The sequence below is a fragment of the Carassius carassius genome, chromosome 3 (assembly GCF_963082965.1).
Source record: "Carassius carassius chromosome 3, fCarCar2.1, whole genome shotgun sequence".
Classification (NCBI taxonomy): domain Eukaryota; kingdom Metazoa; phylum Chordata; class Actinopteri; order Cypriniformes; family Cyprinidae; genus Carassius; species Carassius carassius.
Genome location: NC_081757.1, coordinates 10,345,104 through 10,368,467, shown reverse-complemented (window position 1 = coordinate 10,368,467; position 23,364 = coordinate 10,345,104). Strand labels below are relative to the sequence as shown.

The 23,364-nt window shown below is 37.3% G+C and overlaps 3 protein-coding genes and 1 pseudogene across 4 annotated transcripts; 3 read left to right on the top strand and 1 right to left on the bottom strand.

Moving 5' to 3' along the window:
• Positions 1 to 975: 975 nt before the first annotated feature.
• LOC132118577 (uncharacterized) lies at positions 976 to 10,227 on the top strand. Its single transcript, XM_059528526.1, has 19 exons — positions 976 to 2,638; positions 2,745 to 3,020; positions 3,103 to 3,486; positions 3,564 to 3,989; positions 4,385 to 4,654; positions 4,777 to 5,031; positions 5,158 to 5,403; positions 5,500 to 5,757; positions 5,844 to 6,152; positions 6,259 to 6,528; positions 6,636 to 6,719; positions 7,107 to 7,269; positions 7,734 to 7,798; positions 7,908 to 8,119; positions 8,785 to 9,041; positions 9,123 to 9,236; positions 9,392 to 9,563; positions 9,662 to 9,706; positions 9,798 to 10,227. Exons 1-19 carry the CDS (start codon positions 1,047 to 1,049, stop codon positions 10,091 to 10,093), a joined length of 5,694 nt encoding a protein of 1,897 aa, XP_059384509.1. The 5' UTR covers positions 976 to 1,046; the 3' UTR covers positions 10,094 to 10,227.
• A 970-nt stretch (positions 10,228 to 11,197) lies between these two features.
• On the top strand, positions 11,198 to 16,201 carry fam113 (family with sequence similarity 113). Its single transcript, XM_059528514.1, has 9 exons — positions 11,198 to 11,453; positions 11,530 to 11,609; positions 11,991 to 12,223; positions 12,307 to 12,457; positions 12,538 to 12,772; positions 13,168 to 13,254; positions 13,532 to 13,597; positions 15,524 to 15,652; positions 15,751 to 16,201. Exons 1-9 carry the CDS (start codon positions 11,381 to 11,383, stop codon positions 15,864 to 15,866), a joined length of 1,170 nt encoding a protein of 389 aa, XP_059384497.1. The 5' UTR covers positions 11,198 to 11,380; the 3' UTR covers positions 15,867 to 16,201.
• A 545-nt stretch (positions 16,202 to 16,746) lies between these two features.
• LOC132112894 (citrate synthase-lysine N-methyltransferase CSKMT, mitochondrial-like) lies at positions 16,747 to 17,259 on the bottom strand (annotated as a pseudogene).
• A 401-nt stretch (positions 17,260 to 17,660) lies between these two features.
• On the top strand, positions 17,661 to 23,013 carry LOC132118552 (ubiquitin thioesterase OTUB1-like). Of its 2 annotated transcripts, none has more exons than XM_059528479.1 (7): positions 17,661 to 17,756; positions 19,041 to 19,102; positions 19,922 to 20,020; positions 20,107 to 20,225; positions 20,401 to 20,485; positions 22,183 to 22,377; positions 22,506 to 23,013. In XM_059528479.1, the coding sequence occupies exons 1-7, from the start codon at positions 17,714 to 17,716 to the stop codon at positions 22,701 to 22,703; spliced, it is 801 nt and encodes a 266-aa protein (XP_059384462.1). In that variant the 5' UTR covers positions 17,661 to 17,713; the 3' UTR covers positions 22,704 to 23,013. The 2 variants fall into 2 exon arrangements, with proteins under 2 accessions (XP_059384462.1, XP_059384471.1); XM_059528488.1 differs by lacking the exon at positions 17,661 to 17,756 and adding an exon at positions 17,868 to 18,070.
• Positions 23,014 to 23,364: the final 351 nt, after the last annotated feature.

Below are 23,364 nucleotides of genomic sequence, written 5' to 3'. Positions count from 1 at the left end.
GACTAATGATAGATGAGTTGATTAACCCTGGAAACCACTGTATTACTGTCGGAGAGTGAATTTACATTTTAAACTAAAAATGTGTCATTTTAATAATTTTTTTGTTGTTGATCTTTTAAAATAATTTGTAAACAACTTATAGACTAATGATTCCAAACACTTTTTTACCCTCTTCCTCATGACTAATCTCTCAGAATTTGATTATGACAGGAGCAGAACAGAGGATGGCGAGCACTCAGCAATCTGCACAGGAATTCCTAGGAAATGGACAGAATCTGCTAACTGGATCTCATTTAAACTGTGATCCTGTAATTGAAGCCTTAAACCAGTGCAAATTCTTTGAAACTCATGAGCTTAATTCAATTGAATGTGCGGAAATTACTCAGGATAAGATAAAGATTATACTTAACCTGGTTATTACTAAAGGTGAAAAAGCATGCTATAAGTTTTTAAAAATTCTTGACAAAAAAAGATTTCAAGTATTTCCAAGACATGCTTCGGGTTCTCCAGATTTACACCACTGGATTAGTTGTTTCTCCTTCCAGGAAGAACCAAACACAGCAGGTAGGTAACAAGCACAGGAATTCTGTATTCTCCTACTTCTCGTGTCAAGTAGACTAGATAAGTGTATTATTATTCTTAGCTGTAGTTTTATTGATAGCTTTATTTAATCAGAGGCGTATAGTGAAAGTTGGGGAAGGCAAAGTGGGAAAGTGGAAGAGGAAACCTGCCTTGGTATATTGAAGTTCATTTACTGTTCTCGATCAATGAAGTCTCAAAATTTAAGGAATTTGGAAACAGGCAATGCTAGACAAACAAAATACATTTGTAATTGTCATTTTGTGACATGAACATTTAGTCTATTTTGACTGACCTTTTTTAAGACCGGAGCATATTTTCAGAGAAGTTCACTGGTTTTCACTGTACTGTTGTAGATATCTTAAGACTTTTTTTTATGTTTTCCATATTCAGATCCTTGTATTAAATACCAGGGCCTTTTGAGACGGAAAGCAAAACAAATACTGGAAGATAAATGGAACCAAAGTATGAATTTCTTAAAAAATGAGCAAAAAGGAAAACTCTTCATGTACGTGCCCCTTGTTATGGACACAGATTCTAGTACAGGTGCAAAGCTTAAGAAGAATAAGGGATTCAAGAAATCACGTTCAAAGAAACTGAAGACCTACATTCCAACAGCCAAGAAAATGTTGTCTCCCAAAGACTTGCTAATGAATGATGAGAAAAGCATCCTGCTTGTGGGAAAACCTGGAGTGGGAAAAACAACAGTTGCACTGGAGATACTTAGACTTTGGACAGAAGAGAAAAACATTCCAGTGAGCTATATGTTTTATTTTGATGAGCCATTGATGAGAGTCTTCTCTCAGTCTCCATATCCTCAAACCTTAAAGGATCTTCTTTTTCAAAAGTACATTTCCCCAGATAAAGCGCCCAATCAAGTCCTGGAAAATATTGAGAGCAATTCAGAGAATGTTGTTATAATTTTTGATGGTATCATGGATGTGATTGGAAACTCTGTGATTAAACAACTAATGGAGAAAGAATTTCTAAAGGATGCAAAAGTGTTGACCACTTGCAGACCAGAAGCTGAGGACACAGGTTATTTGTCAGACTGGCGGTCTTATCGAGTTGAGGTTCAGGGCTTTAATCATAAGTCCATCTTTGAATACTTTGAGTGGATGTTGGGAACAACAGATGACATTGGTGCTTTGGAAAACCCAGAGTTGTTTAGTTTATGCTCCGTACCACTGTATGCCTTCATAGTAGCTGCCTGCATTTCAGTAAGTCCTACTGAAGCAAGGAATAAGCCATTTACAGTTACAGAGATGTATGTCCGAATTTTTCGCTTTTGCATGAAACAACACGGGCACCAAGATGTGGAGCACTTGGATAAGTACATTAAAGATAACAAGAGGGATGTCATAAACTTAGCCTTAGCCTCCTATCAAGCAATGCTAGCAAAGACAGTGAACCTGACAGCTTTGGATCATGAAGACAAGTCTGTGCAAAACGCTTTCTTGACAAAGCAATTCTGGAATCCATCCACAACCTCTTGCAAAGTGTATGCATTCCTGCATAATACAATGCAAGAGTTTTGGGCAGCTCTTTATCTAGTTTTAAATCCTGACAAGATTACCAATGTACTGGATAAATGCCAGAACGATGAAGATGCGAAATACCTTAAATATATTATGCCATTTTTGTCTGGACTTCTTTCCGATAATGTAGTGGAGCTCATAAAGTGTTTGGTGCCAGTAGAACAGATTGAAGCCACACGTGTCAACTACTTTCAACAGATTATAGATATTTTCCTTTACACCAAAGAACAGAATCAAGAAGGCGATTGTGAGCAGTTTGTGGAAGCTGACAACATCTTATTTGTGTGCCGATGCCTTTATGAGTATCACTTCCCTGAGGCATGCCAACTCTTCCTGCAAAAGGTTCAGTATGAACTTGGTTTAGAAGAACAAACACTTGATCCTTACCAGTGCTGTGTAATATCCTATGTGGTCAATCAAGCTGTGCATCGGAATATTGATCTGGATCTCACAGATTGTAGCATCACTGATCCCGGCTTGAAACTACTTCTAAGCTCATTGAAAAATCTGAAATTTCTCAGGTAGAAGAAGTTAAGTTATGGCTTTTGAAAAAAAAAAAAAACAGTCACTCCCTTTCATGATTGTCTAGCAATTGCAAAATGATATGATGTATATTTTTGTTCCTAGGTCAACAAGCACATTGAAATCTCAAATGTGGAGAGTGGCTCTTGCAGCTGAGCAGTTTTCAGATTTTGATAGCTTGCTTAGCTTATTCAGCTTTGAAATGCATCTCTCTGCACTTGAAACACTAGACCAGAGAGTGTTTCAAAGGATAGGAGAAGTCCTTAAAAACAGGAGATCAGAAATCAGTGTTCATCTTTTCCTGCATGTAAATGAAGAAGTCATATCCAGATCTTTGCAGAAGGCAATTTTTGAGAGCTTACCCAATATTGCAACCATTAGGTACAACCATTTTCACTCATTTTTATTACATTTTTACACTTTTTCTATATACTTAACTCACATATATTCTGTATGTTCATAGGATTTTCCCCCATCAATTTAAAGTAGCTATAGAAATAGAGCTCTATCTTCAAGGAGCTATTTATGAGACCAGTCAACGATGTGTAAGGAAACTGCTGTCTGTTTGCAGCAATAATCAAAGAGAGACCTTTTATGAGCAGTGTAAATTCTTGCTGAAATTGCATGAACATGCCAAGAACATGGATGTTCTTCCAGTTTTGCAACCTGTTTTCTATGCATTGCCACATACTTGGGTTGTACAACCTTCAAACCCATCAGTGTCACAACTTCTCCAAACCATGCAAGTTCTAAATTTAAGGAAGCCAGCTGAACTACATCATGTCACATATGAGCAGAGTGAACTTAAAATAATTCTTCAATGTATGCCTTACATTACAGAAATGAGGTGAGTTTTTAAAGAGTTTATGTAAAACAACTAGGTATAGTTCTTAAGTATATATACATTTTTTGTATACAATGCAGGTTCAGTGCTGCTCTCAGACAGCCCAAATACATCCACAGAATTGTGAAGATTGTTGCTGATCTTTTCATTCTTGCATCTGAAAGTGGAGGGGGAAAACTAAGAAGCCTTTCTGCAGCATGCAGTTACTCAACCTTTCCCTTTGCTGAAGACAGCAAAGACATGCAGAGCTCTTTCCTCATGGATCTCTTCACCCAGCTGAAGGAAAGTTCATCATGGAACATAACGCTTCCAGCATTGAAGCCCATTCTTCAGCTTGCCCCTGCTGTATGGACATTGGACCTACAAAAACTAGAGAAGACTTTTGCTCTTACTGAACTACTGAAGCTTCAGGCCATCAAAAAATCTGTGGAGCTCACAGGCTGGTCATGTGAAAGTGAAATACTTAGGAGTTTCCTAAATTGTTTACCCTATATTTCACACGTTTGGTGAGTTGATTTGCCAAGTTAATTTGCTTTAAAATGCATGATGTTTCACTTGGTGGTGTAAAAGGTTCATCTAAAAATGAGAATTCTGTCATAATTTATTCACCTGTATGACTTTATTTCCTTTGCAGTACACAGATAAAGTTATTTTGAAGAATTTTGATAACCAAAAAGTTTTAATCATGTTTGACATGCATTATATAGACAATACACATTTCTAAAAAACGTTTCTTTTGAAGAAAGAGTCATACAGTTTAAAAACACATGAGGTTGAGTGAAATATGACAGCATTTACATTTTTTGCTGGACTATCTCTTTAAGTTATATCTAAGTCATATTTTAGTGCGCTTACTTGCATTTTATTTTTATTTGTGTAGTAACTTGCTATTTCTTTATAGTTGTAATGAGCAGTTTTTCCAGTCTGTGTGCGAAGTCCTTTCAGCAGACAGCAAATGGAATCCAATACAGATTGCTGAGCTTTTAAGATCCCTTGGTTTTAGCATTTCTTTGATAGACATGCTGCCAAGTCGCCTCTGCAAAGCTGTTGGCAATGTTTTTAAACTGCTGGACAAAGAGGAGAACATCTCCCTCAGGCTTCTTCCTCAAATGATCTCTTGTCAAGGTTGTGGCTGCCTCTTTTCAAATGTGAAAAAGATTGAAAACTTGAGGTAATCATTTTTACGACGTAAATTCATTGTACAAATTTCGGTGTTCTGACCAAGTAACCTTGCTTAATTTTTTCATTGTTGATTTTTTTACTTGATGATTTAACTTTTTTTTTTTCCCCCAGAGTAAATGAGGTAGCAACTGCAAAGCTGGCAAGACTGGTCATATCAGATCAAAAAATAAATGCTGTAACTGTGAAAGAGCTGTCTTTGGTTTTGGTTAACTCTCATCTACCAGAGAGACCACTAGGCCAGCTATTAAGTAACCTAACTTCTCTTCTAAGAGTCTGGAGAGTCCACAACTTGAACCTGTCTGAATTTAATATTGAGCCTCACTGGCTCATTTGTCTGCTGTGTCATCAGGGTCCCTTGTCCATTAAGTAAGTCTGATTATTCTTCTGTGGAATATATATATAAAAAATGTTTTTTTTTTTTCAAAAAACCTTGAAATGTTTATTTACTTGAAAATTATGAAAGTTATATTAATAAGAATTCTGTGACAACAGATTTCATGAAGCGACTCTGCAACGACTGGCAGAAATTGTCTATGATGCTCAAGATGAAAATTTGACACAGCTGTTCCTGGAGAAAATTGATGGTGATTTATCACCTTGTAATTTGTCCTGGGAGGTTTTATCTTACCTAATACAGGGCACCACAAAGCAAGTGACACTAGACCTTGCAGAGGGTAGATTTAGTGTCTTGAAAGTTCCAAGCCTTCTTGCTTTACTGGACAAAGTGTGCTTTAAAAGGCAATATCTTTACTGGTGTACATATATTTATTCATATCTACACTTTATGATGTTGTTAGCATTTGGCATTCTAAAAAAATCTTTCTTATAATGCAGGATAAGCCCCCGGTTTGTCAGGGCTGCATTGAAGGAGATATACCAAAACCATGCTGGTCATCTGATTGTGAAATTAGTTAAATCTTCAGCTAACCTGATCAACCTTTGCATGAGAGAATTGAATTCAACTGACTGCAAAGCCCTCTGTTTTGCACTGCACTATAGTGATGGTGTTAAGCTCAACCTGTTGAACTCTGTCATACCAAATCATGAGACTGACAGCATCGTCAAACTTCTGCACAGAGTATCTGATCTGAGGTAATGTGCTCAAATAACTTTTGTTCAGCTTACGTTTAAAATTTGCATTACATTGTACTCACAGTACTACTGCTTTATGGTACTAGGGTTGATAGAAAGCTGTTGTTGAACTTTCTTCATGCGTCTAAGGACATGGAAAAACAAGGATATTTGACGTCTTCCCTTTTGACTGCACTGAACCACAAACTGGACTTCTCCTGCAATTCTTCTCTCGGCAGTGGCCGTTCTGGTCAAGAGAATAGGGAGCTTCTAACTATGAGTCAAAAGGATTTTAAAGCCATTTCTTCTGCCGTTAAAACATCAACGTGTGATACAGAATTGATTTTATACGACTGCCAAGCAGATGATTCTGCACTTGAGATTCTATTCCCTATTCTGGACAAAGTAAATCTTCAGTGAGTCCTCAAAAAAAAAATTGGGCATAAATTAAGGTCATTAATTTGATTGTGAGATTTCTACAGAAGATTAAATGATTCAGTTGCAAAAACTTCTGTTTTACAGTTTGGGCAAAAGTCTTCTTTGTCAGGTTTTAACCTTGATTTCCAATGCCCCCATGGCCATGTCTTTGCAATGGGCATCGTCACTTTCCAAAGCTGTTGGAAAAGAGCTAAACCTCAGTGGCATTCCTCTTAACTATCGTACATGTGAGTCTCTGCAGTTAGTTCTGGATGACAAAGAGGAGCTAACACATCTTAATCTCAGCTATTGCCAGATCACAGATGCATGCTTGGATCTTTTGCTCCCTCACCTCCACAAAATTGTGATTTTAGAGTGAGTATTTATGGGCTAATTTAAGAAAAGACTGGGCTGTTTTTTAATCTCTATTTCTTTATTTAAACCATATGATTAATGATTTCTCTTAACACTTTTTTTTTCAGTCTTACTGGAAATGACATAACTGATAAAGGTGTGCTGAGACTGCGCAAATCCTTAGATGAAAACAGTTTCACAAAGACCATATGGTGATTATGGTGTTAAATTTTATATTTTATGCAGCTAGCACTTTACATTGAAAAATGTTATCTGGTAAAAAAAAAAAAAAAAAGAAAATTAAAAAAAACTGATAATTAGTTCATTTTAATTTCCCTTATTCCAGGGGTGCAACCTAAATGTTTTGGATGTATCCTATTTAACACAGTAATTTAAGATAATGAAAAATACTCTACAATGATGGGGATTTTTTTAGTATCATAGTATGTCATAGTGCGTGTCTTTTTATGGTAAAGTTCTCACCATCTCAGTTGCTTGTAGCTTTATCTGTTTGCTTGTTTAACTAACGGTTTTGGTTTGTTCTGATGTGTTAAACAGAACTGAATTCTTGATTAATCTTAATTCAAACATTTGCACAGCCTTTATGACAACCAAATAACAGAGATGGGCCTTTTGTTCGAAGAAGCACGCTTTCAAACCCAACAGGCTAATACAAGAAGATGCATTCAAACACAGGATTACATCACAAAAGATTTGAGATCAAAAAGTGAGATGGGAAAATCAGTCAGTTCTTTTGTTAAGGTACTGGTACCAAGAATTTGTTACTTTTGTATTATGCTACTAAAAGCCTAAATCATTAGTTGGGTGAAGATGAAGGAATTATATTTTTGCTTTATGAATGGTAGATATAAGTGGAATGTCAGTGAAAGCCAACATTATTATGAAGAATCACTCATGGGCCAATTGCAAACAGAATGTTAATGTGGTAGGAAAGGGAACCTCAATCTTTATTTAAAGATGGGTGGTAAAGTGGGGGGTGAATAAATAATCACAGAATAAGATTTTTTTGTGAATGATCTCTTTAATTCTGCCTAATGAAACAGGCATGCATTTAATCTTACAAAGCAAATCAACCCAATGTGTAAAATATAGGGGATACGATTCAGGAAGGCAAAATTACACAATTAGGATACATTAGGATATATTGCTATTTCTTAAGTGATTTCTCAGTACCTTCTATCAGTAATCAACATCTTATATTGTAGACAGAAGATCTCATAAAGAAGTTTGATCCTGAACTAGCAGTAAATAATGGCAAGATGATCTATAGGTCAGTAAATTCTCTTTGTCTTTGAGGTATGACTTATTAATAAAAAATGACTTTTTTTATTTGAAATAGTTTCTCAAAAAACTTTTTTTTTTGTGTAATTGTCTTGCAGGTTTCAATGGAAGACAGAAGGCCTTTTCATGTGCAGTGCAACAGGGCTAGTATTTGGACTGAAAGGAAGTGGATGTGTAGAGTACTATGTGGCTCACTGGGATATGCGTCTTCTCATCAACACTCACTATGAGCCTGCTGGACCTCTGTTCGATATCAAAACCTCTGCTGGAGAAATCTATGAACTTCACCTCCCACACTGTGAGACGCACGGTAAATTATAAAGCATGTCACTGAATGGATACCCTCTGTACATGGATAGCCTGCATACTATGAATATTCAGTTTATTGTAGAGAACTGAGATTATTGCATATCAGTTCAGTTTCATTATCAGTCATTAACAGTGATGTTGGCCGCCTGAGCTCTGCTGTCTCGACTGTGATTCTGATGCTGCTTCATCACTAAAATGGAATCTTTTAAATAACTGGTTCTTTGAAATCATTATTTGGGGGCACTAACTGACTATAAATGGTTTCTATAATGCTATTAAAACTGAAATGACTATTGCATATTATTTTACATTTAGATGGGATGATTCTTGGTAATTTTCAGTATTTAATAAAATGTAGTTGACAGTATATCAACTCCACACTAAGGATATATGCCTTACTGTATGTGGCCTTGATGAACAGCTCACTAAGATTCATATTATTGTGCCATCACATTGGGTTTTGATGGATTAAAGTCTAAAAGTTTTTATCAAAGAAAAAGCTTATATAAAAAAAATTATTTGTTTGAGCAGAAAAACTTTATTTAAAAATATTAACATAATACTATTTAATCCCAACTGTGTGAGTGTTTTTTTTATTGTTATTATTATTATAAATCTTAATTGGTTTTTGTCTCTTTTTTTTACCACTTATCCTTTTATCTACAGTTGACGCAATTGGAAGTCTTTCTGTTGTCCATATATACAGTGAAGACTCCTGGGAACTCCTCTCTCCAAAGAAAATTTCAAAAACGCATGTAGCTGTAAATGTCTGTAGGTTATCTAGGTACGGCATTGTGGGTGAGAACGATCAAAATAACAAAATCATCAATGGCCAGGTGTTGCTGTTCCAGGAACCTGACATGTCATTCACTCAGCAAAGGCTTTGGGTTTTTCTATTGCCAAGCAATGTCCCACTCTCCGAGGTCTGATCATAATTTGTATTCATTTTATTTTAAAGAGGTTATTTTTAATACACATCACTCATAGTCTTGTTTTGCCAACAGATTAAAGAACAGCAACAACAGTATGTGTTCATTCAAACCAGCTCTGACTGCAAACTAAAGATAAATTCAAAGTATACTCTGATCTCAAAAAAAGCCAAAAGAGTCCAACCGAAGGTATTTGAATTCAGAGATGGTTTCTCCCAGACCACAAAGTTGTTTTATCACCGTGAAGCTAAACTGGGTTACGTCACAGAATTAGCTGATTTTACTAACCTTAGAAAATGCTATTCAGCCTTTTTTGTGTATGATTGTTTTTTTGTGTCCTTTAGGAAAAATTATTTGAACCCTTGCAGGCTGGAAATCACCATCCTACATTTGAAGTCTTCTTAGATAAAGATGTGGCTGAACTGCGAATCAAAATTCAACTTAAGATAAAGGAAAGTGATACGGTTAACTTCAAAAATGCATGGAAGCGTTTGATAATTCTCAAGAAAAACACAGGTAATTAAACATTGTTGATAATTCAACATTTCTGGTAGTTAAGTAAGCTTTGGAAATTAATGTTCTTTTGTTGTTGTTGTTCCTCATATAACTGATAGATAATCATGCACAATTGAGATATGAAGGACATTCTAACATTCAAGGTACCATAATTATTTTTGAAGTTCCCTGAGATTCACATAATGCATCACTTTTAAAAATGCCTTATAATTATTTGTCAATTTTTGTGTTTAGTAAACTGTGAAACCTGGACATCTGCTCTTGGTGAAATCATGGAGGATCTTAAAAGTGAGGAGTTCAAGAAACTAAAGCATTTAATGATGCACACTGGGAAAAGATCTCCCATTTGTTCAATGAAACTTGAAGAAACAAAAGACCGGTGTGAGTTGGTGACTTTGGTTCTTAAGGAATGGGGATTCAAAGAATCAGTGAAAGCCATATGTGAGTTCATGAAGAAGCTGCCTCGCAATGATGAATCTGTGACAGACCGACTAAAGCCATATGTGACAATGTTCGGCCTTAAGGATTAGAGCATATCACAGACTTTTCAATCATACTGAAGACAGATCTCACTGTAAAAACACTTTTTATTAGCCTAACGCTCAACAACAGATTACCTCGGTGTGGCAACATTTATCAAGCCTTGAATAACTGTTAATTGTATTTTTTTACTATAAATTCTAACCTGTGTATGTGTTTTGTAATTGATTTTGTAAATTAATTGTATAGATGTTCAGGTTACTCAGGCTATATGTTTATATACTGTATTTATTTAGCTGATGCTTTAATCCAGAGTCATTAAAAAAAATTAAGGAGACGGCAACATGAGAAGTGCTGCAATTACTGTGTGGGCTATTTCTATTTTTTGTTTATATGAGAATCATATGTCCAAATATTTCACAAATTAAGTGTAGATGTGAATCATATTTGTTGATTAAAGTCAACTGAACAAAAAGGAAACGATAAAAGTTTATTTATTTTCCAGTATAGTAAGATATTTATTAACAAACTTGCTGCAGTCATGGAAGATCTACACAAACCAGCACTGCTCACCTACATAAAAGGTACAAAATTATCAGTATGTACTCGAAAGGTTACAAAGTGTCACTAAGAGCGAAAGAGGATACATTGACCATCTAAATCTTAATATTTCACATACACCAAGAATATCATCTTTTTAATACTTAACATCTATACTTTAGCCTATTTAAAGGAATGACCATATAGCTGTGATTAAAACAGGGCACATTGAATCTTGTTTAATATTAATTGTTTGTCTGTTTGTTTTTTGGTCACAATACCAATATTTATTTATTGGTATTTATTAAACATAATTTATCTGTACTTTTTAATCATGGTGCGTATCATCCTAGAATATTAAGATCTGAATCGAAATATTTTAAACTTGCTTAGTTTCGTATATATATAAAAAAAAAATTAAAAAGCATGAGTACATTATAGTTTACACACATATTTTTTTTTCTCTGCCAATCGGGCATTTTAGAAATTTTCCCTCACTATTAGGTTACAGAAATCACTGGTATTAAGCCGATTTTACACAGGGAGTCGAACATCCAAATTGACGTGTTTTATCCATATTAACCTCAAGGGGAGCAATGTCTCACTTTTCTTTCACAGCTGCTAGTTATCTCATTACACGCAATTAACGGTTTTTTTTTAGCTCACCTACGATTTGGTTGTTTGATACTGAGATCCCGAAGTTCGAACATCATCCATATTGTATTGTTGTTTGTTAATACAAAGTTTACTTTTTAGTGAATCACTCAGTTTTAATTGAGACGGGTAAAAAAACCAAGATGAGGTCTGTGACTCAGCGCACTTCAAAGCAGCTGCTGCACAACAAGTTCGTTGTGGTCTTAGGCGATTCAAGTAAGTACTTTCGAAGATTAATAGGTATTGTGATAATAATGGCCTTCGTAGTTTTTAATAAGACTTTTATCTCTAGTTCAACGTTCGGTTTACAAGGATCTAGTCCTCGTGTTGAGGAGAGATGCGTATTTAAGTGTATCACAACTAAAAAGCAAGGTGAGTATCTGGATTCATGTTTTATTAGCTGAATGTTTTATATATATGATTCTAATTAAGATCTGTGTGTGCCTGTCTGTCTGGCCTCGCCATTTTCGTGTTGTCAAGCTGGGTTTTGGGACATTATAGCTGGATGACCATCTGATTACCAGATACCATGTCCAAAAGTTCAGCTATCTATACTTATCATCATCATCAAGATTTTGTCAACACACTCTCTAATGTACAGTTTTTGATCAATAAATGTGTGAATAGAGGAAAACCCAGAGCTGCTGTGAATATTGTTACTTCTGTAATAACCGTGAGAAGAATAGGAATTGTTCCGTTTTCCAGTATAGATTAAGCAATGTCTGATGCATCTCTCTTGTCCATATTTCCCAGGGTGAGTTTTCCTTTGAGCAAGACTGTCTGGTAGAAGGCGGCCGGCTCGGTGAAATGAACAATGGCACTGCCTATAAAGAAGTGAGACAGTACAGAACGGATCACCACTTGATCCGTTTCTATTTTGTCACGCGTGTCTTCTCAAACTACATGGAGAGCATCTTGACTGACTTTGAAACAGGAATGAAACCAGACCTGGTCATCGTCAATTCTTGTGTGTGGGATATATCAAGGTGGGAGTGGTCTTCACATCTTTTTACAGCCATAAGATATTTAGAATGCCGTAATGTAATTTTTGTTTTACTGCAATGTACAGGTACAGCCGTGAATGGGCAACCAAATATAGAAATGACCTTCACACATTCTTCAGTAAACTGAAGGCCATTTTGCCTCCAGAAAGCCTGGTCGTGTGGAATATGACCATGCCTTTGGGAAAGAAGATTGTGGGTGGATTCCTGGTTCCAGAGGTGGGTTACAAAAAAAAAAACTATGTTGTGATGGTGAGAATCAATAATCCCGGACTTTTTCATCTTGCCCACAAATTCAGATTCAACACATGGGTCCCACATTGAGATTCGACGTGATCGAAGCAAACTACTTCGGAGCCACTCTTGCCAATGAGTACGGCTTTGATGTTCTAGACTTTCACTTCCAGTTCCGGTTCAGCCTGCAGCATCGTATGCAAGATGGTGTACACTGGAATGCTGTCGCCCACCGGCAGATTACATGCCTGCTACTGGAGCATGTAGCACAGGCGTGGGGAGTGGAACTGCCAGATCTTGGTGAGAAATGTATAGGGATGCACAAAAAATGTGGCTGATATTTAATGCGCATCTTTTCAGTAAAGTCGGTTCTGTAATCGGCTGTAAATCTCTACACGTGTGATTTCACGTGGAGCAGCGTTTACTACACAGAACCGTTGTTCACTGACAAGCTGCACCAAACCACAATCATATTTTGCGCATGTTTATCGTGCATCCCTAGAAATGCAGGTTGAGTTTGTTGTCGTTGTTTAGCTGTAGAGTAAAGGTGCAAAATACTGTAAATTTCTGTAATTCTGGCATCAATTTCTGTTCCAACAAAACAGTTCACAGTCACATTTTTGTTTAATGACTTGCTTTAGAGTACATAGAACATTTAGTCACCCAATTTTAATTTCTTTTTCTTATTTTTGCAGACCAGGTTAAGGCAAATGTTCACCCACCATTACATTACAGCCATAACTGGAAGACTGCTACATCAAGTGTTCCCGTACGCCATCAAGGTGGATTACTGTACAATAGTGCAGACTCAGTATGATGTTGTTTTTGAGTAGATTTAATAAGAATGCACTAAATTGTCAAAGGATACTCAAAGAATCATGATAATTCATCATTTTCACCAAATTAAGCAACACTGTTTTTGTTTTTGACCAAATGAAGTCTTTGTGAGCATAATAATTTATGCCAATCCCAAACTTTCTTAAGTGTGTATATATTATAACTAACTTGCAACATTTTTCCTGTAACATTTCAATCATTTAAAACATGCCTTTTTAACAGGTCCTCTATATAGCAACGAGAGAGGCTTCAATCCCCCTGTGATGCCTGCCATCCACTATAACACTGGTAACATTCGAGCTATTCCTGAGAAAATGTACTTAATCAGCACAGTTATTCTCATGATGATTCATTTAGGATCAACTAATAAGTGCTGGGGGATGGTGTAGTCATAGATCTGTATAGATGCCATATTTGACTGCACCAGATACATTCGAACGGTCAACTTAACATTATTCACCATAATAATCAATGAATATTCAAAGATATACGTGCGTATAACTTGCTGTTTTAGACGTACACGGTCAACTTGCACCTCAGAGTTCGCAGGCTGTTCCAAAAATGGCAGATGGCTTGCATATCTCAGACGCTAATGAGGCATCTACAGTCGTGGCCAAAAGTTTTGAGAATTACATAAATATTGGAAATTGGAAAAGTTGCTGCTTAAGTTTTTATAATAGCAATTTGCATATACTCCAGAATGTTATGAAGAGTGATCAGATGAATTTCATAGTCCTTCTTTGCCATGAAAATTAACTTAATCCCAAAAAAACCTTTCCCCTGCATTTCATTGCTGTCATTAAAGGACCTGCTGAGATCATTTCAGTAATCGTCTTGTTAACTCAGGTGAGAATGTTGACGAGCACAAGGCTGGAGATCATTATGTCAGGCTGATTGGGTTAGAATGGCAGACTTGACATGTTAAAAGTAGGGTGATGCTTGAAATCATTGTTCTTCCATTGTTAACCATGGTGACCTGCAAAGAAACACGTGCAGCCATCATTGCGTTGCATAAAAATGGCTTCACAGGCAAGGATATTGTGGCTACTAAGATTGCACCTAAATCAACAATTTATAGGATCATCAAGAACCTCAAGGAAAGAGGTTCAATTCTTGTAAAGAAGGCTTCAGGGCGTCCAAGAAAGTCCAGCAAGTGCCAGGATCGTCTCCTAAAGAGGATTCAGCTGCGGGATCGGAGTGCCACCAGTGCAGAGCTTGCTCAGGAATGGCAGCAGGCAGGTGTGAGCGCATCTGCACGCACAGTGAGGCCAAGACTTTTGGAAGATGGCCTGGTGTCAAGAAGGACAGCAAAGAAGCCCCTTCTCTCCAAAAAAAAAACATCAGGGACAGATGGATCTTCTGCAGAAAGTATAGTGAATGGACTGCTGAGGACTGGGGCAAAGTCATATTCTCCGATGAAGCCCCTTTCCGATTGTTTGGGGCATCTGGAAAAAGACTTGTCCGGAGAAGAAAAGGTGAGCGCTACCATCAGTCCTGTGTCATGCCAACAGTAAAGCATCCTGACACCATTCATGTGTGGGGTTGGTTCTTATCCAAGGGAGTGGGCTCACTCACAATTCTGCCATGAATAAAGAATGGTACAAAAAAACCCTTCAACAGCAACTTCTTCCAACAATCCAACAACAGTTTGGTGAAGAACAATGCATTTTCCAGCACGATGGAGCACCATCAAAAGTGATTACTAAGTGGCTCGGGGACCAGAATGATGAAATTTTGGGTCCATAGCCTGGAAACTCCCCAGATCTTAATCCCATTGAGAACTTGTGGTCAATCCTCAAGAGGCGGGTGGACAAACAAAAACCCACTAATTCTGACAAACTCCAAGAAGTGATTATGAAAGAATGGGTTGCTATCAGTCAGGATTTGGCCCAGAAGTTGATTGAGAGCATGTCCAGTCGAATTCCAGAGGTCCTGAAAAAGAAGGGCCAACACTGCAAATACTGACTCTTTGCATAAATGTCATGTAATTGTCGATAAAAGCCTTTGAAATGTATGAAGTGCTTGTAATTATATTTCAGTACATCACAGAAACAACTGAACAAAGATCTAAAAGCAGTTTAGCAGCAAACTTTTTGAAAACTAATATTTATGTAATTCTCAAAACTTTTGGCCACGACTGTACATGTATATCTATGGTTATTAGTCATGTTTTTTGTTGAAATGAAAGCAATCGTTCTTACACTAATTTTCCAGCTCCAGCCTGGACACCAGGCCAAAAGATGAGACCGTTCAGTGGCTATGCTTCACAGTTTTACAGCAATGGTGTACCTCCCCACTTTACAACAGGATACCAGAGCTTTGAAAGGGAACCCTTCTACAGAGGTACAAATAGATTTTAAAAAAAAATTCTAAACCATCTGTATCTTAATGTATTATGTTAATGTAAAATTGTACTAAACGTCTGGTTATTTATTCACAAGGTGTTCATTCAGCTGCTGCCCCCTACTGGCCAGTGAACAACTTGGTCATGAAACACAAACAGAGAAGACCATATAATCCTTACACACGAGAGAGACCACGTACTTACAGATACTGACTCCACTCTGTTCTCATTGTGTAAGGCCGGAATGAGGCGTTGTTGAATCTCTTCCTTTCAACTTTTCAAGTAAAAATACACATTCTTCATGATAATTATTAAGCACCTTGTTGGAATTTTAGGAACTGTTGTTTTGGAGGGTGCGTACGTTTAAGTGCTGAAATGTCATTTATTTTTTTATAAGTCATGCTTGTTTATAGAGCCTTTCAATGTTATATGATTCTCATTATACAAAACTGTGATATTGTAGTTGATTTGCCATTGATGGAAAAATGAAGCACCACAGGACAAAAAAATTATTTTAATTCTGAAATAAACATTTATTTTATACAAAAGTCTGTAAAATTGTTAGTGTAATTGTATTGTTTCCTATTCATCTGATACAATGTAAATGGGTTTTTGATTAAGCAAGCACATTGTGTAAAAAAAAAAAATTTGCTACAAAAACTTTTTCACTTTGAAACCTTTTCAAGTGTACAAGATGAAATCTGATAGCAAGAATAGCTGACCCCTCTCAATTCTCCCAGCTCTTGAACTCTTACATCAGCTGCCAGTGTAGCAACTCTTAACTTGTCTCTCAAGCCATATAAGCCTGGCATCAGGATCCTCATCCTTTCGCCAAGGTTTCATAAAGGGGGGAAGGTGTGGTCTAGTGGTCAGAGTTTGACTCCTAACCCTAAGGTTGTGGGTGGAAGACTCGGGCCGGCAATACAACGACTTGGGTGCCCTTGAGCAAGAGCCCCAACTTCTTCCCGGGCTGGCATCATACTATTGCTGCCCACTGCTCTGGGTGTGTGTGTGTGTGTGTGTTCACTGCTGTGTGTGTGCACTTTGGATGGGTTAAATGCAGAGCACGTATTCTGAGTGTGGGTCATGTCACTCATTGCTTCACTATCTGTCCAGCCTTAACTTGACCTTTAGACCTAACTAAAGCATCCTTGTTCAATATTAAGTCCAGACTGCTGCCCCCAAAGTATCCTCTCAACTGTGTGCAGTCAAGAAAGGATTGAAGGAGCAGAGGATGGGTTACATGGCTGCACTGACGTACAATAAGGGTGCTTCTCCATAAGTTTCACTGCAACTGAAGAGATGTCAGCAGAGCACAGGTGACCTTGATGGCACATGGAAAGGTTTTGTAGATACAAGGTGCTAATGCAGATGTGCCACAACCCATGTCATGGATGTTCAATGAGCCACTCTGGGAATGAGAAATGCCCTGAAGTACAGGAAGAATTAAGTCCTGGACTGAGTGAAATTCAAAGAACCACTCAAAATGTTTGAATTTGCCTTTGCTTCCATTTTCTGTGTAGAATCTGTCCCATGTTGCTTTGTTGTCCATGTTTTCAATCAACTCAGCTGTGAACACAAGTTTGTCTGCCAGTAGTGTAAGGATTGGGCAGTTTGTTTAGAAACCTGTTTGGAAATTATTAATTTAGCATGTTTTGTTTGGTGCCGCATAAATCGAGGTTATTACATGTAAAATACAAATATTTCACAGATTAAGAAACAACTATTTTTAAATTGCTTTAGTACCTATGAAAATTACACATAATCAAGTTTGGCTCTAATGGAACCAAACTAATCCTGCAAAATATTCCACGTTGTTATGACCAAAGTACATTTGATAAGAAATTAGGGTGGGAAAAAGCAAATACTTGTCAAACTAGTATGATGCCGTATTTGTGCCTTGGGTCAGGGTCCTCAGTGGCACTGCAAGCCTAGTAAATAACATAAAAAAAAAAAACAGCTCAAGTAAAGGTATTCCGTATTAAACAAAACACCGGCAGCATGACACGACCCGGAAGTGTACGTGAGAGAGGGGGTGATGGTAAAAGAACTCCATCAAGATGGCGAATGAACAGCAGGAATCATCACAGGGAGAGATGGAGGGTAAGTGCAAAAATAACATTCCGCCACGCAGTTTAAAAGATCAGCTGACGTGCGTAAACATCTCGCAGGGATGCACGAGGGAGCTTGCATTAGAGAAACAATCTGCTTTGACTGCTGCAGAGCAGAGGAGGAAATGCAGAGCCTTAGATGAACAAAGAGTAGGCTCTTCGCTCATACAACCATGATTAAATCCCAGTCTTATATTTGCATTACGACTCAAAGACTTTTATTTTACGCTCTTGATTTAAATAGGATAGACTTATTTGCCAATCAGCTGCAGACCGTAATATAATATTAAATCAGAGTTTATGGATGTAAGTGGTGAATCTCTTGTGTTTTAGTTGCGTGGTAACAGTTACAGGCGGTTATTGGGGTGCGATTTACGTGGAGGTCTGACCCCTGCAAAGAAGGTTTGGTCTCCCACTGATGATGAATGTCCAAACTAGATGTGGGGGTGGGGGTCCGGTAGTAAGTAGGTTAGACTATGCATGATATGGAGATATACTTGTAAATAGTAAGATGCATTGTGGCAGTCCCTGAAGTGGGTCGCATTGAACTTAACGTTACCTTAGCGGTTGACACTGCAGCGCTCATTCATAGACATGGACGGAGCAAGAACACCTAAAATGCATACGTGCAAGTTTAATTAATTAATTAATTACTTTGTTAAATGCATAAATTAAAATTGAATTTAATTGAGCTTTTATCCAAAGCGACTTACAGTGCATTCAGGCTATCAATTTTGACCCCCAACCTTGCGCTTGATTGCACAGTGCTCTACCAATTGAGCTACAGGAACACTAACAAGTTAGATTCATTCAGCCGAGTGGTAAGGTTTACCCTCTTCGACTTTATTTTGCACTGAATTTACGGAGCAACCTATTTGCTTAAATAATCATAACATCAACAGCAACGCTGACACACAAGCGCGCGCTTCTATCAATTAGATGCACGTGAAATTTCTATTTTGAATGTATTACTATAACAAACACTGCGCGCTTTCTTTCAGACTCATCATTGGCTGGTAGAAAGAAAATAAAATGGTTACATAAACGTTTTCACTTAAAAATGAAGATAAGGTAAAGGTGTGATAATAATTACATTTTAGACATAATGTCAGTAATTGTCAGTAAATTACTGACAATTACTAAATAAAGCCATAGGAGAACTGTGCTTCTCTGATCAACACGCAGCGGTGTTTCATTAAGAATCCACGTTTTTAAACGAATCGAGTGAGGTCCAGGTCCAGTTTTTTCTTTATATGTATACTTATTTATTTTGCAGGAGTTAACTGCCTTGCACATGACGAAGCCATTATGGCACAGCAGGACCGTATTCAGCAAGAGGTGAGTGTTCAGAGGAATGTCACATAGAAAAAAGGCTTTTAATTTAGATGTATGGTAACGGTTACTGAACAAATCACTGATGATATTCTCTGTTTTGTCAAATTGGTAGCTGTTTTTTTTAATTATAAATACAATTGTACTTAAATGACACTTTAACAAAACATATACCACTCTGTGATCATTTACTTTGTTCTAAAAACCTTTTTTTTCTTTATTCTAAGGGAAATTTTAGGCAGAATGTTTAGGCTGGTTTTTAATTCCATACAATTAAAGAAATGGGCTTTAATTAAAGAGAAAAAATGCACCCTGGTTGAAAGTAGTCCTCACATCTTGTTGCACAATTTTCCAAGTCTTTAGAAGCCATACCATAGCTTTTAACAATCTAGAATTTAAAGCTGAAGTATTTAATTTCTGCCATTAACAACACAAAACTGAATTGTCTGTTGACACCAAGAAATAACTATATTAACATCCACACCAATAGTAGATAACAGTCTGTTTATTCTAAGGAAGATGCAGTTATCTGGCACTTTAGATACTATAAAATAAATTTTATCATCCACACCAATGCACAAGAGTGTTCTGTTTATTATGAGTGCATGCTGCAGTTATGTCACCCGCTGCTTTAAATTCATATCAACTGTTTTTGAAGAGGTTGACAGCTTTTTTCTTGATTCACGTTCATTGTATGGAAAAGAACAGAAACATTCTGCTTAACATCTCTCTTTGTGTGTAACTGAAGAAAGCAAGTCAAATAGGTTAGGAACAATACGAGGATGACTGAATGAACTAAACCTCTAACTGCTTGTGATTTAATAGATAGCCACCACTAACCCTTTAGTGTCGGACAGACAAGATCTCTCTGTGCTTCAGGGTGAATATGCTTCAGAAGACACCATTTACCAGCTCAAGATAAAGGTCGCCACATTTTTGCAAGCTTGATTTATATGTAGTAAGTGCCTGAAACCTTCTGTAAAACTGTTATTCTTACATCTTTATCATAGGACCTTCAAAAAAAGTATTCCTGTATTCGAAAGACACGGCCGGATGGAAATTGTTTCTACAGAGCTTTTGGCTTTGCACATTTGGAGTCACTACTGGATGACAGCAAAGAGCTGCAAAGGTAGTGTACTGTTGGATTTGGGTGCCTAATGCAGATACCATTTCTTTTGCTTGGAATAGTTAAACTAATTCAGGAGATAGCAGGTACCTTATTTACACGAAGTTCCATTTTCTAAATCATTTGTCTTTGTAATGAATTTTTAAAAACCAGACCTGTCTCAATTTTGGCTCTTTAGGTTTAAAGTTCTTGCAGCTAAAAGCAAACTGGACCTTGTAAACCAGGGCTTCACAGAGTTCACTATCGAGGACTTTCACAACACTGTGAGTTGATAATTGTATCAGTTAAAAACTCTGCCCTATTGACATGCATTTTTTTTTTTTTAATGTCAGGAATTTGACTAATTAAAAAAAGTCCAAAATGTCCAAGTCCATGTCAAGTATACAGGTGAAACTCAAATTAGAATGTTGTGGAAAAGTTAATTTCAGTAATTTAACTCAAATTGTGAAACTTGTGTATTAAATAAATTCAATGCACACAGACTGAAGTAGTTTAAGTCTTTGCTTCTTTTAATTGTGATGATTTTGGCTCACATTTAACAAAAACCTACCAATTCACGATCACAACAAATTAGAATACTTCATAAAACCAAAAAAAAGGAACAAATGTAGTGAATTGTTGACCTTCTGGAACGTATATTCATATACTGTACATGTACTCAATACTTGGTAGGGCTCATTTTGATTCAATTACTGTCTCAGTTCAACGTGGCATGGAGGTGATCAATTTGTGGCACTGCTGAGGTAGTATGGAAGCCCAGGTTTCTTTGACAGTGGCCTTCAGCTCATCTGCATTGTTTGGTCTCTCGTTTCTAATTTTCCTCTTGATATTAGCCCATAGATTCTCAATGGGGTTCGGGTCTGGTGAGTTTGTTGGCCAGTCAAGCACACCAACACCATGTTCATTTAACCAACTTTTGGTGCTTTTGGCAGTGTGGGCAGGTGCCAAGTCATGCTGGAAAAATGAAACCAGCATCTTCAAAAAGCTGGTCAGCAGAAGGAAGCATGAAGTGCTCCAAAATTTCTTGGTAAACGGATGCAGCGACTTTGGTTTTGAAAAAACACAATAGACCAAAACCAGCAGATGACATTGCACCCCAAATCATCACAGACTGTGGAAACTTAACACTGGACTTCAAGCAACTTGGGTTATTAGCTTCTCCACCCTCTTATCTGCTCTTATCTGAAAAGAGGACTTTGGATCACTGGGCAACAGTCCAGTTCTTTTTCTCCTTAGCCCATGTAAGATGGCTCTGATGTTGTCTGTGGTTCAGGAGTGGCTTAACAAGAGGAATATGACAACTGTAGCCAGTTGTGTGGAGGCTCTTGATGCCTTGACCCCAGCCCATTCCTTGTGAAGTTCACTTAAATTCTTGAATTGATTTTGCTTGTCAATCCTCATAAAGCTGCAGTTCTCTCGGTTGGTTGTTCATCTTTTTCTTCTACACCTTTTCCTTCCACTCAACATTGTTAACATGCTTGAATACAGCACTCTGTGAACAGCCAGCTTCATTGGCAATGAAAGTTTGTAGCTTACCCTCTTTATGAAGGGTATCAATGATTGTCTTCTGGACAACTGTCAGATCAGCGGTCTTCCCCATGATTGTATAGCCTAGTAAACCAACCTGAGAGACCATTTTGAAGGCTCAGGAAGCCTTTGCAGGTGTTTTGAGTTGATTGGCATGTCACCATATTCTAATTTGTTGAAATAGTGAATTGGTTAATCATCTTCAATTAATAGAACCAAAGACTTGGTTCTGAGCATTGAATTTAAATACATGAGTTTCACAATTCGAGTTGAATTACTGAAATAAATGAACTTTTCTATGACATTCTAATTTGAGATGCACCTGTAAGTACCCCAGCTCTCATAGTAGAAGTAAATGAATGTTTACAGCACTGAATTACCCCTTTAATTATACATTAAAATTATGCTCACTGTGGTTTCTCTCTGTTGTCAGTTTATGGATTTGATTGAGCTGTGTGAAAAGCAGCAATCACTTGGTGAACTGCTGAGCTCCTTCAATGACCAGAGCGTGTCTGACTACATAGTGGTTTACCTGAGGCTTCTCACCTCGGGATACCTGCAGCGGGAGCATGTGTTCTTTAAGCACTTCATAGAGGGTGGCCGTTCTGTCAAAGAGTTTTGCCAGCAGGTGAGTGCCACCTAAAAGTATTACACGTAGACTGGTTTGTCTAAGACTGGGGGAAAAAATGAGTAAAAAAAAAAAGTAATACTGAGTAATAAGCCTTAACATCTAATCATCCATGTTTTGCTTTTTAGGAGGTGGAACCCATGGCGAAAGAGAGCGACCACATCCATATCATTGCCTTGGCAAAAGCATTGAATGTGCCTGTATTAGTGGAATACATGGACAGAGGCGAGGGTGGAACAGTGAATCATCATGTCTTCCCTGAAGGAAGTGAGCCACGCATCTTCCTGCTCTACCGCCCAGGCCACTATGACATCCTGTATAAGTGATGCTCCGTTTCCATCGTGAAGAAACCATCCCAGTTCTAAAGCCAAGTTGAGCCATACATGTGTATGTGATGCTATGATATAATTAATCTTAAAGTTTTCACTCTAGTTCCCCCCATTACGAAATGTTTTTTCAGTGCAAACAGAATTCTTAATCTCTTAAAAACTGACTCTGCATCAAACATAAGCATTATTAGGGTTGTACAGTAGGTTTTGTGGTTGTAAATGTTATCAATTTTCTTTTAGTGTTTTTCCTTTGTTATACTGCCTTTCATGAGTTTTATTAAAGCGGTTTAAACCCAATTAGACTGAAGTCTGTTTGTGGTTTCAGAAATCATTTTAAAATTCAGAAGTGGAGCTGGATCCAAGCCAGTAACAAGAAAATGGTAAACCAGCATTATGTAAATTGGTTTTAATCTCAGATAGCACAGTGATTTAAGTGCTCATTTTACATTAATCTATCCAACAAACTACACCTTGAGCAGACTGATGTCTACTAAAAGTAGGTTTGGGTAAAGTGTTTAATCATCTTAATCATGTTTAACTCCATCCCATAGACTATAAAGAGGTGTCTGACATTCGTCTGTTGGCATCCTTCTCAGTCATGGCTGTTTTCTGTGGGAGTCACACGAGTTGGACAGGATCCATCCAGCCGGACCAAGTA